This window comes from Fringilla coelebs (assembly GCF_963513975.1).
Source record: "Fringilla coelebs genome assembly, chromosome: 32".
Classification (NCBI taxonomy): Eukaryota; Metazoa; Chordata; class Aves; order Passeriformes; family Fringillidae; genus Fringilla; species Fringilla coelebs.
The window spans coordinates 1,344,811-1,356,167 of record NC_140058.1 but is presented as its reverse complement, the minus strand read 5'-3'; the positions used below and the strand labels follow the sequence as shown (position 1 = coordinate 1,356,167).

Here is an 11,357-nt window from a genome sequence, read left to right as displayed (position 1 = left end):
ATGGCGCCGAGCTCGAAAGCGGAGCGGGGCGGCCCCGGGGGGAAACGGGGGGCGGCGGGGGGAGCCGGGCCCGGGGCTGCACCCCGAGGCCGCCGAGAGCACCTCGTGAGGCAGCTGGACCGCGTCCGGGTGAGCGGGGAGGGCTGAGGGGGCGGTGGAGGGATGAGGGGGGCGGGGGGTCTGTGAGGGGAGCCTGAGGGAGGGGGGGGGCGGATGAGGGGACACCGGGCTGGGACATGACGGGGGGCTCTGGGTGGGCTTTGAGGGGGATGAGGGGGTTCTGAGAGAGTCCTGAGGGGGCTCGGAGGGGAATGAGGGGGTTCTGAGGGGGATGAGGGGTCCTGAGGGGAGCCTGAGGGGAATGAGGGGGTCCTGAGGGGGATGAGGGGGCTCTGAGGGGAGCCTGAGGGGATACCGGGCTGGGACATGGCGGGGGCCTGTGAGGGGGATGAGGGGGTCCTGAGGGGGCTCTGAGGGGGATGAGGGGGTCCTGAGGGGGCTCTGAGGGGGATGAGGGGGTCCTGAGGGGGTCCTGAGGGGGATGAGGAGGCTCTGAGGGGGTCCTGAGAGTGCTTTGAGGGGGATGAGAGGGTTCTGAGGGGGTCCTGAGGGGGTCCTGAGGGGAACCCGGGCTGGGACATGGCGGGGCCTCTGAGGGGGATGAGGGGGTCCTGAGGGGGCTCTGAGGGGGATGAAGGGGATGAGGGGGCTCTGAGGGGTTTGAGGGGGTCCTGAGGGGGTTCTGAGGTGATTCTGAGGGGGATGAGGGGGTCCTGAGGGGGATGAAGGGGTTCTGAGGGGGCTCTGAGGGGGATGAGGGGGTCCTGAGGGGGATGAGGGGGTCCTGAGGGGGCTCTGAGGGGTTTGAGGGGGTCCTGAGGGGGTTCTGAGGTGATTCTGAGGGGGATGAGGGGGTCCTGAGGGGGTTCTGAGGTGATTCTGAAGGGGATGAGGGGGTCCTGAGGGAGGTGAGGTGGTTCTGAGGGGGTCCTGAGGGGGTTCTGAGGTGATTCTGAGGGGGATGAGGGGGCTCTGAGGGGTTTGAGGGGGTCCTGAGGGGGCTCTGAGGGGGATGAGGTGGTCCTGAGGGGGCTCTGAGGGGGCTCTGAGGGGTTTGAGGGGGTCCTGAGGGGGCTCTGAGGGGGATGAGGGGGTCCTGAGGGGTTTGAGGGGGTTCTGAGGGGGCTCTGAGGGGGCTCTGAGGGGGTTTTGGGGATCTCTGAGGGGTTTGGGGGGTCTGAGGGGTTTGGGGGGAGTCTCTGAGGGGTTTTGGGGTCTCTGAGGGGTTTTTGGGGTCTCTGAGGGTTTTTGGGGGGGGTCTCTGAGGGGGTTTTGGGGTTCCTGAGGGGTTTGGGGTCTCTGAGGGGGTTTTGGGGGGTCTCTGAGGGGTTTGGGGGGGTCTCTGAGGGGGTTTTGGGGGGTCTCTGAGGGGTTTGGGGTCCCTGAGGGGGTTCTGAGGGGGTCTCTGAGGGGTCTGGGGGGGTCTTTGAGGGGTTTTGGGGGGTCTCTGAGGGGGTTTTGGGGTCCCTGAGGGGTTTGGGGTCTCTGAGGGGTTTGGGGTCTCTGAGGGGGTTTTGGGGGGGTCTCTGAGGGGTTTGAGGGGGTCTCTGAGGGGGTTTTGGGGTCTCTGAGGGGGTTTTGGGGTCTCTGAGGGGTTTTGGGGTCTCTGAGGCGTTTTTGGGGGGGGGTCTCTGAGGGGCTTTTGGGGTCTCTGAGGGGTTTTGGGGGGTCTCTGAGGGGTTTGGGGGGTCTCTGAGGGGGTTTTGGGGTCTCTGAGGGGGTTTTGGGGGGGTCTCTGAGGGGTTTGGGGTCTCTGAGGGGGTTTTGGGGTCTCTGAGGGGGTTTTGGGGGGGTCTCTGAGGGGCTTTTGGGGTCTCTGAGGGGTTTTGGGGTCTCTGAAGGGTTTTGGGGTCTCTGAGGGGTTTTTGGGGGGGGGTCTCTGAGGGGTTTGAGGGGGTCTCTGAGGGGGTTTTGGGGGATCTCTGCGGGGTTTTGGGGTGTCTGGGGGGGTCTTTGAGGGGTTATGGGGAGGTCTCTGAGGGGTTTGGGGGGGTCTCTGAGGGGTTTTGGGGTCTCTGAGGGGGTTTTGGGGGGTCTCTGAGGGGTTTGGGGTCCCTGAGGGGGTTTGGGGGGGTTTCTGAGGGGTTTTTTGGGGGGGGTCTCTGAAGGGTTTGGGGTCCCCCCGGTTTTGGGGGTCCCTGACCCTTCCCCATGCCGTGCCCCCCCCCAGCTCAGCGGGCAGCTCTCCCCACGGCTGTTCCGGAAGCTTCCGCCGCGCGTCTGCGTCACCCTCAAGAGCATCGTGGATGAGGAGTTCCTGTGGGCAGGGTGAGGGGACCCCAAAATCTGGGAGGGGACCCCAAAATCTGTGAGGGGGGAGTCCAAATCTGCAGGGGGGGAGCCCAAATCTGTGAGGGGGGACCCCAAATCTGTGAGGGGAGCCCAAAATCTGTCAGGGGGGACCCCAAATCTGGGAGGGGGGACCCCAAACCTGGGAGAGAGGAGCCCAAATGGATGAGGAGGGAGCCCCAAATCTGAGAGGGGACCCCAAATCTGTGAGGGGGATCCTAAAGCTGTGTTCCTCCATTTTGTGTGTCCCCTCATCCCGTCCCTGTTCCCCTCTTGGTGTCCCCTCCATGTCCCCCTGTCCCCTCACTGTCCCCGTCCTGCTGTCTCCCCCATGTCCTCCTGTCCCTCGCTGTCCCTCTGTCCCTCCCTGTCCCGGTGTTCCTCTGTCCCTCACTGTCCCCGTCCTGGTGTCCCCCTGTCCCTCCCTGTCCCTCTGTCCCTTCCTGTCCCTCGCTGTCTCTCTGTTCCTCTGTCCCTCTCTGTTCCTTTGTCCCTCGCTGTCCCCCTGTCCCCTCGCTGTCCCCCTGTCCCTCCTTGTCCCTCCCTGTCCCCCTGTCCCTCACTGTCCCCTGGCTGTTCCCCTGTCCCTTGCTGTCCCTCACTGTCCCTCACTGTCCCCTTGTCCCTCGCTGTCCCCTGGCTGTCCCTCTGTCCCTCACTGTCCCTCGCTGTCCCCCTGTCCCCTCCCTGTCCCCTCGCTGTCCCCCTGTCCTTGGCTGTCCCCATCCCCCTGTCCCTCCCTGTCCCCCTGTCCCTGTCTGTCCCCCTGTCCCCTCCCTGTCCCCTGGCTGTCCCCCTGTCCCTGCCTGTCCCCCTGTCCCCTGGCTGTCCCCCTGTCCCCATCCCCCTGTCCCTGGCTGTCCCCCTGTCCGTCTGTCCGTCTGTCCCCAGGCACATCTTCCTGGGTTTCTCCAAGTGCGGTCGCTACGTGCTGTCCTACACCAGCAGCTCCGGGGACGACGACTTCTCCTTCTACCTGTACCACCTGTACTGGTGGGAGTTCAACGTGCACAGCAAGCTGCGCCTGGTGAGGACACCTGGGGACACCTGGGGACACACCTGGGGACACCTGGGGACACTGGGGACATCAGGGAAATCGGGGACATTGGGGACAGCCTTGCACCTGTACCACCTGTACTGGTGGGAGTTCAACGTGCACAGCAAGCTGCGCCTGGTGAGGGCCCTGGGGACACCTGGGGACACTGCAGGGACACACCTGGGGACACCTGGGGACACTGGGGACACCTGGGGACACACCTGGGGACACTGGGGACATCAGGGATATCAGTGACATCAGGGACATTGGGGACAGCCTTGTACCTGTACCACCTGTACTGGTGGGAGTTCAACGTGCACAGCAAGCTGCGCCTGGTGAGGGCCCTGGGGACACCTGGGGACACACCTGGGGACACCTGGGGACACACCTGGGGACACTGGGGACATCAGGGATATCAGGGATATCGGGGACATTGGGGACAGCCTTGTACCTGTACCACCTGTACTGGTGGGAGTTCAACGTGCACAGCAAGCTGCACCTGGTGAGGGCACCTGGGGACACCTGGGGACACACCTGGGGACACCTGGGGACACCTGGGGACACTGGGGACACTGGGAACACCGGGGACATCGGGGACATCGGGGACATTGGGGACAGCCTTATACCTGTACCACCTGTACTGGTGGGAGTTCAACGTGCACAGCAAGCTGCGCCTGGTGAGGGCACCTGGGGACACCTGGGGACACACCTGGGGACATTGGGGACATTGGGGACATCAGGGATATCAGGGATATCGGGGACATTGGGGACAGCCTTGTACCTGTACCACCTGTACTGGTGGGAGTTCAATGTGCACAGCAAGCTGCGCCTGGTGAGGGCCCTGGGGACACCTGGGGACACTGCAGGGACACACCTGGGGACACTGGGGACACACCTGGGGACACCTGGGGACACTGGGGACATCAGGGATATCGGGGACATTGGGGACAGTCTTGTACCTGTACCACCTGTACTGGTGGGAGTTCAACGTGCACAGCAAGCTGCGCCTGGTGAGGGCCCTGGGGACACCTGGGGACACCTGGGGACACACCTGGGGACATTGGGGACACCTGGGGACACGTGTGGCCGCCCGGCAGGTGCGGCAGGTGCGGCTGTTCCAGGACGAGGAGATCTACAGCGACCTGTACCTGACGGTGTGCGAGTGGCCCGGGGACAGCGACAAGGTGATCGTCTTCGGCTTCAAGTGAGTGCCACCCCGGGGACAGGTGTGCACAGGTGTGCACAGTGTGACAGGTGTGTGCAGGTGTGACAGGTGTGCACAGGTGGGACAGGTGTGCGCAGGTGTGACAGGTGTGCACGGGTGGGACAGGTGTGTGCGGGTGTGCACAGGGGGGACAGGTGTGTGCAGGTGTGCATGGGTGGGACAGGTGTGTACAGGTGGGCACGGGTGGGACAGGTGTGCACAGGTGTGACAGGTGGGACAGGTGTGTGCAGGTGGGACAGGTGTGTGCAGGTGGGACAGGTGTGTGCGGGTGTGCACAGTGCGACGGGTGACAGGTGTGCATGGTTGTGTACAGGTGTGCCTGGGTGTGCACGGGTGGGACAGGTGGGACAGGTGTGCACGGGTGTGACAGGTGTGCACAGGTGTGCACGGGTGGGACAGGTGTGCACGGGTGGGACAGGTGTGCATGGGTGGGACAGGTGTGCACGGGTGGGACAGGTGTGTGCAGGTGGGACAGGTGTGACAGGTGTGCACGGGTGGGACGGGTGGGACAGGTGGGACAGGTGTGCACAGGTGGGACAGGTGTGCACAATGTGACAGGTGTGACAGGTGTGACAGGTGTGTGCAGGTGTGCACGGGTGTGCACAGGTAGGACAGGTGTGACAGGTGTGCACGGGTGGGACAGGTGTGTGCGGGTGTGCATGGGTGTGACAGGTGGGACAGGTGTGCACAGGTGGGACAGGTGTGACAGGTGTGCACGGGTGTGACAGGTGTGACAGGTGTGCACGGGTGTGACAGGTGGGACAGGTGTGCACAGGTGGGACAGGTGTGACAGGTGTGCACGGGTGTGACAGGTGGGACAGGTGTGTGCAGGTGGGACAGGTGTGTGCGGGTGTGCACAGTGTGACAGGGGTGACAGGTGTGCATGGTTGTGTACAGGTGTTACAGGTGTGCCTGGGTGTGCACAGGTGGGACAGGTGTGCACGGGTGGGACAGGTGTGTGCGGGTGTGACAGGTGGGACAGGTGTGCACAGGTGGGACAGGTGACAGGTGTGCACAGGTGTGTGCAGGTGGGACAGGTGTGCACAGGTGTGACGGGTGTGCACAGGTGGGACAGGTGTGCACAGGTGGGACAGGTGTGCACAGGTGTGCCTGCTGTCCCCAGTGTGACAGGTGTGGGACAGGTGGGATAGGTGTGCACAGGTGGGACAGGTGTGCTCAGGTGTGCCAGGTGTGATAGGTGTGCCCAGCTGTGCCAGGGGCCCCAGTTGCCCCAGCTGTGCCCAGGTGCCCAGGTGTGCCCAGTTGCCCCAGGTGTGCCCAGGTGTGCCCAGGTGTGCCCAGCTGTGCCCAGGTGCCCAGGTGTGCCCAGTTGCCCCAGGTGTGCCCAGGTGCCCCAGGTGTGCCCAGCTGTGCCAGGTGCCCCAGGTGCCCAGCTGTGCCAGGCGTGCCAGGTGTGCCCAGGCACCCCAGGTGTGCCCAGGTGTGCCAGGTGTGCCAGGTGTGCCCAGGTGTGCCAGGTGCCCCAGGTGCCCAGGTGCCCCAGGTGTGCCCAGGTGTGTCCTCCCGCAGCACGCGCTCGGCGCCGGGGCTGCAGGTGAACATGATGCTGATGAGCGACGAGAACCATCGCGACATCTACGTCAGCGCCGTGGCCGTGCCCCCGCCGCGGCACTGCGCCGCCTGCCGCGGGACCCCCGGTGAGACCCCAGACCCACCGTGAGACCCCAGACCCACCGACACCCCCCGAGACCCCCCCGGCACTGCGCCGCCTGCCGCGGGACCCCCGCCACCCCCGGTGAGACCCCAGACCCACTGACACCCCCCGGTGAGACCCCAGACCCACCCAGACCCCCGGTGAGACCCCAGACCCACCGTGAGACCCCAGACCCACTGACACCCCCTGACACCCCCCGCCACCCCCGGTGAGACCCCAGACCCACTGAGACCCCCGGTGAGACCCCAGACCCACCGAGACCCCCCTGCCCCCGCCGCGGCACTGCGCCGCCTGCCGCGGGACCCCTGCCACCCCCGGTGAGACCCCAGACCCACTGACACCCCCTGTGCCCCCCTGCCCCCGCCGCGGCACTGCGCCGCCTGCCGCGGGACCCCTGCCACCCCCGGTGAGACCCCAGACCCACTGACACCCCCTGTGCCCCCCTGCCCCCGCCGCGGCACTGCGCCGCCTGCCGCGGGACCCCCGGTGAGACCCCAGACCCCCGGGACCCCCAGTGAGACCCCAGACCCACTGACACCCCCCGAGACCCCCGGTGAGACCCCAGACCCACGCAGACCCCCCGGGACCCCCGGTGAGACCCCAGACCCACTGAGCCCCCCATGTTTGGCAGTTCCTTCACTGTGACCAACTCGGGGTTTTTTTGGGGTGTGAATTTGGGGGTCCCCGGCTCCGGGGTGTCCCCCCTGACCCCCCCCTGCCCCCAGGTGAGACCCCAGACCCCTTTTGAGACCCCGTGATCTCCCCCCTGAGCCCCCGATGTGAGCCCTGGGCTGGGGTTCCTTTGCCGTGACCAACTCGGGGTTTTTTTGGGGTGGGAATTTGGGGGTCCCCGGCTCCGGGGTGCCCCCCCTTGACTCCTCCAACCCCCCACGTGAGACCCCAACCCCTAAGTGAGACCCCAGACCCCTTTTGGGACCCCCTGATCTCCCCCCTAAGCTCCCCACGTGAGCCCTGAGCTGGGGTTCCTTCACCAAGACCAACTCGGGGTTTTTTTGGGGTGGGAATTTGGGGGTCCCCAGTTCCGGGGTGCCCCCCCTGACGTCCCTCCGCCCCCAAGTGAGACCCCAGACCCCTTTTGGGACCCCCTGAGCCCTTTTAGGACCCCCTAAGCCCCCCCCCCCCACAGCCCCACACTGGCCATTCCTTCACCGTGACCAACTCGGGGTTTTTTTGGGGTGGGAATTTGGGGGTCCCCGGCTCCGGGGTGCCCCCCCTGACCCCCCCCCGCCCCCAGGTGAGGCCCCCCCCGCCTGCCTGCGCCACGGATTCCTGCTGCACACCAAGTTCCAGGTGGTGTACCCCTTCCCCACCTTCCAGCCCGCCTTCCAGCTGCGCAAGGACCACGTGGTGCTGCTCAACACCAGCTTCTCCCTGGTGGCCTGCGCCATTGCAGTGCACCCTGCAGGTATTGGGGATCCCCTGAACCCCCAAAACACCCCCTGGGACCCCAAAACACCCCCTGAACCCCCAAAACACCCCCTGGGACCCCAAAACACCCCCTGAACCCCAAAATACCCCAAAGCATCCTCTGAACCCCAAATCACGTGGTGCTGCTCAACACCAGCTTCTCCCTGGTGGCCTGCACCATTGCCGTGCACCCCGCGGGTATTGGGGACCCCCTGAACCCCAAAATACCCCCTGGAACCCCCCCTGGGACCCCCTGAACCCCAAAACACCCCTGGGATCCCCAAACCACGTGGTGCTGCTCAACACCAGCTTCTCCCTGGTGGCCTGCGCCATTGCAGTGCACCCTGCAGGTATTGGGGACCCCCTGAACCCCCGAAAACAACCCCCTGAACCCCCAAAATACCCCCTGAACCCCAAAATACCCCTGGGAACTCTGGGATCCCCAAAACACCCCCGGGACCCCTGGGATCCCCAACCACGTGGTGCTGCTCAACACCAGCTTCTCCCTGGTGGCCTGCGCCATTGCAGTGCACCCTGCAGGTATTGGGGACCCCCTGAACCCCCAAAACACCCCCTGAACCCCCAAAATACCCCCTGAACCCCAAAATACCCCTGGAACCCCTGGGATCCCCAAAACACGTGGTGCTGCTCAACACCAGCTTCTCCCTGGTGGCCTGCGCCATTGCAGTGCACCCTGCGGGTATTGGGGACCCCCTGAACCCCCAAAACACCCCCTGAACCCCCCTGAACCCCAAAACACCCCAAAATACCCCAAAACACCCCTGGGAACCGTCCTGCTCAACACCAGCTTCTCCCTGGTGGCCTGCGCCATTGCAGTGCACCCTGCAGGTATTGGGGATCCCCTGAACCCCCAAAACACCCCCTGGGACCCCAAAATACCCCCTGAACCCCAAAATATCCCAAAATACCCCCGGGAACCCCAAAACACGTGGTGCTGCTCAACACCAGCTTCTCCCTGGTGGCCTGCGCCATTGCAGTGCACCCTGCAGGTATTGGGGACCCCCAAAACACCCCTGAACCCCAAAATACCCCCTGAACCCCAAAATACCCCAAAATACCCCTGGGAACCCTGGGATCCCCAAAACACGTGGTGCTGCTCAACACCAGCTTCTCCCTGGTGGCCTGCGCCATTGCCGTGCACCCTGCAGGTATTGGGGACCCCCTGAACCCCCAAAATACCCCTGAACCCCCAAAACACCCCCTGAACCCCCCTGAACCTCAAAACACCCCAAAATACCCCAAAACACCCCTGGGAACCGTCCTGCTCAACACCAGCTTCTCCCTGGTGGCCTGCGCCATTGCAGTGCACCCTGCGGGTATTGGGGACCCCCTGAACCCCCAAAACACCCCCTGAACCCCCCTGAACCCCAAAAACACCCCAAAATACCCAAAACACCCCTGGGAACCATGCTGCTCAACACCAGCTTCTCCCCTGGTGGCCTGCGCCATTGCAGTGCACCCTGCAGGTATTGGGGATCCCCTGAGAACCCCAAAACACACCCCTGAACCCCAAAATACCCCCTGAACCCCCTCTGGGACCCCCTGAACCCCAAAATACCCCAAAAACACCCCTGGGAACCGTCCTGCTCAACACCAGCTTCTCCCTGGTGGCCTGCGCCATTGCAGTGCACCCTGCAGGTATTGGGGACCCCCCTGAACCCCCAAATACCCCCTGAACCCCAAAATACCCCCTGAACCCCAAAATATCCCAAAATACCCCTGGGATCCCCAAAACACGTGGTGCTGCTCAACACCAGCTTCTCCCTGGTGGCCTGCGCCATTGCAGTGCACCCTGCAGGTATTGGGGACCCCCAAAACACCCCCTTGAACCCCCAAAATTACCCCCTGAACCCCCTCTGGGACCCCCTGAACCCCAAAATACCCCTGGAACCCCTGGGAACCCCTGGGAACCCCAAAACACCCCCTGGACCCCCCCCCGAACCTCCCCCGGGAACCCTGGGAACCCCTGGGATCCCCAAAACACGCCCTGAACCCCCCTTGGGATCCCCAAAACACCCCCTGAACCCCCCCTGGGACCCCTGGGAACCCAAAACACCCTGGGAACCCCTGGGACCTGTGGGAACCCCTGGGACCCCCAAAACACCCCCTGGGACCCCCTGGGACCCCTGGGACCCCCAAAACACTCCCTGGGACCTCCTGGGACCTGTGGGAACCCCTGGGACCCCCAAAACACCCCCTGAACTCCCACTGGGACCCTCTGGGAACCCCAAAACACCCCCCAGGATCCCCTGGGAACCCCCAAACACCCCCTGAACCCCCCCCCGGGACCCCCCTCGACCCCCCTGGGACCCCCAAAACACCCCTGGGAACCCCTGAACCCCCAAAATACCCTCTGGAACCCCAAAACACCCCCCTGGGACCCCCCTCTGAACCCCAAATCACCCAATGGGACCCCCCTGGGAAGCCCAAAACACCCCTGGGGACCCCCCAAAACTCCCAAAATGCCCCAAATTCCCCCTGGGACCTTCCCTGTGACCCCCCCAAAATCCCCTGAGCCTCCTCTGGGACCCCCCATAATCCCCTGAGCCCCTCTGAGCCCCCCAAAACACCCCAAGTTCCCCCTGGGACCCTCCCTGGGACCCCCTAAAGCCCCCCCAGACCCCCCTCTCCCCCCCTGGGACCCCCCAAAACCCCCCAAGTTCCCCCTGGGACCCTCCCTGGGACCCCCCCAGACCCCCTGAGCCCCTCTGGGACCCCCCAAAACCCCCCAAGTTCCCCTGGGACCCTCCCTGGGACCCTCCAAAATCCTCTGAGCCCCCCCGGTACCCCCCAAAATCCCCTGAGCCCCCCCTGGGACCCCCCAAAACCCCCAAACTTCCCCCTGGACCCTCCCTGTGACCCCCCAAAACCCCCCCAAAACTCCCGAGTCCCCCTGGGACCCCCCCAAAACCCCCCAAGTTCCCCCTGAGACCTTCCCTGGGACCCCCCAGACCCCCTGAGCCCCCCTCTGGGACCCCCCAAAATCCCCCAAATTCCTCCTGGGACCCTCCCTGGGACCCCCCAAAACCCCCCCGAAACTCCCGAGCCCTCCCTGGGACCCCCCAAAACACCCCCAAGTTCCCTCTGGGACCCCCCCCAGACCCCCCGAGCCCCCCCTGGGACCCTCCCTGGGACCCCCAAAAATCCCCTGAGCCCCCTCTGGGACCCCCAAAATCCCCTGAGCCCCTGGGACCCTCCTGTGACCCCCAAAACCCCCCCAAACCCCCCTCGCCCCCCCTGGGACCCCCCAAAATCCCCCAAATCCCCCTGGGACCCTCCCTGGGACCCCCCAAACTCCCCGAGCCCCCCCTGAGACCCCCCCCAGGCCCCCCTCTCCCCCCCTGGGACCCCCCAAAACCCCCAAGCCCCCCCTGACCCCTCTCCCCCTCCCTAGGTGACAGCAGCTCCCAGCAGATCCTCTACAGGCGCCGGAACCTTCCAGACCCCTCCAACCGGAGAGGAAACGAAAACTCCCCCTCCCCACAACCCCCCGAGGGGCTGGAGGGGTCTGGGGTCTCCCCCCCATCCTCGCAGCCCCCTCAGGACCCCCCAAAAAGCGCCGACCCCCCCCCAGCCCCCCCTTCCCTGGCGGTAACCAAAGCCAAGGAATTCGTGGCCGATCT

General features: G+C 65.2%; 1 protein-coding gene across 1 annotated transcript in view; it reads left to right on the top strand.

Annotated features, from left to right (window-relative positions):
- DCAF15 (DDB1 and CUL4 associated factor 15) overlaps nucleotides 1-11,357 on the top strand; it is a gene marked incomplete at both ends in the record, with an annotated part of 11,833 nt that continues 476 nt past the window's right edge. The window contains 7 exons of the mRNA XM_084223840.1: nucleotides 1-129; nucleotides 2,231-2,328; nucleotides 3,241-3,376; nucleotides 4,483-4,589; nucleotides 6,141-6,268; nucleotides 7,541-7,711; nucleotides 11,129-11,325. Of these exons, the coding sequence (XP_084079966.1) occupies nucleotides 1-129; nucleotides 2,231-2,328; nucleotides 3,241-3,376; nucleotides 4,483-4,589; nucleotides 6,141-6,268; nucleotides 7,541-7,711; nucleotides 11,129-11,325 (966 nt within the window). The remainder of the gene's footprint in view (nucleotides 130-2,230; nucleotides 2,329-3,240; nucleotides 3,377-4,482; nucleotides 4,590-6,140; nucleotides 6,269-7,540; nucleotides 7,712-11,128; nucleotides 11,326-11,357) is intronic.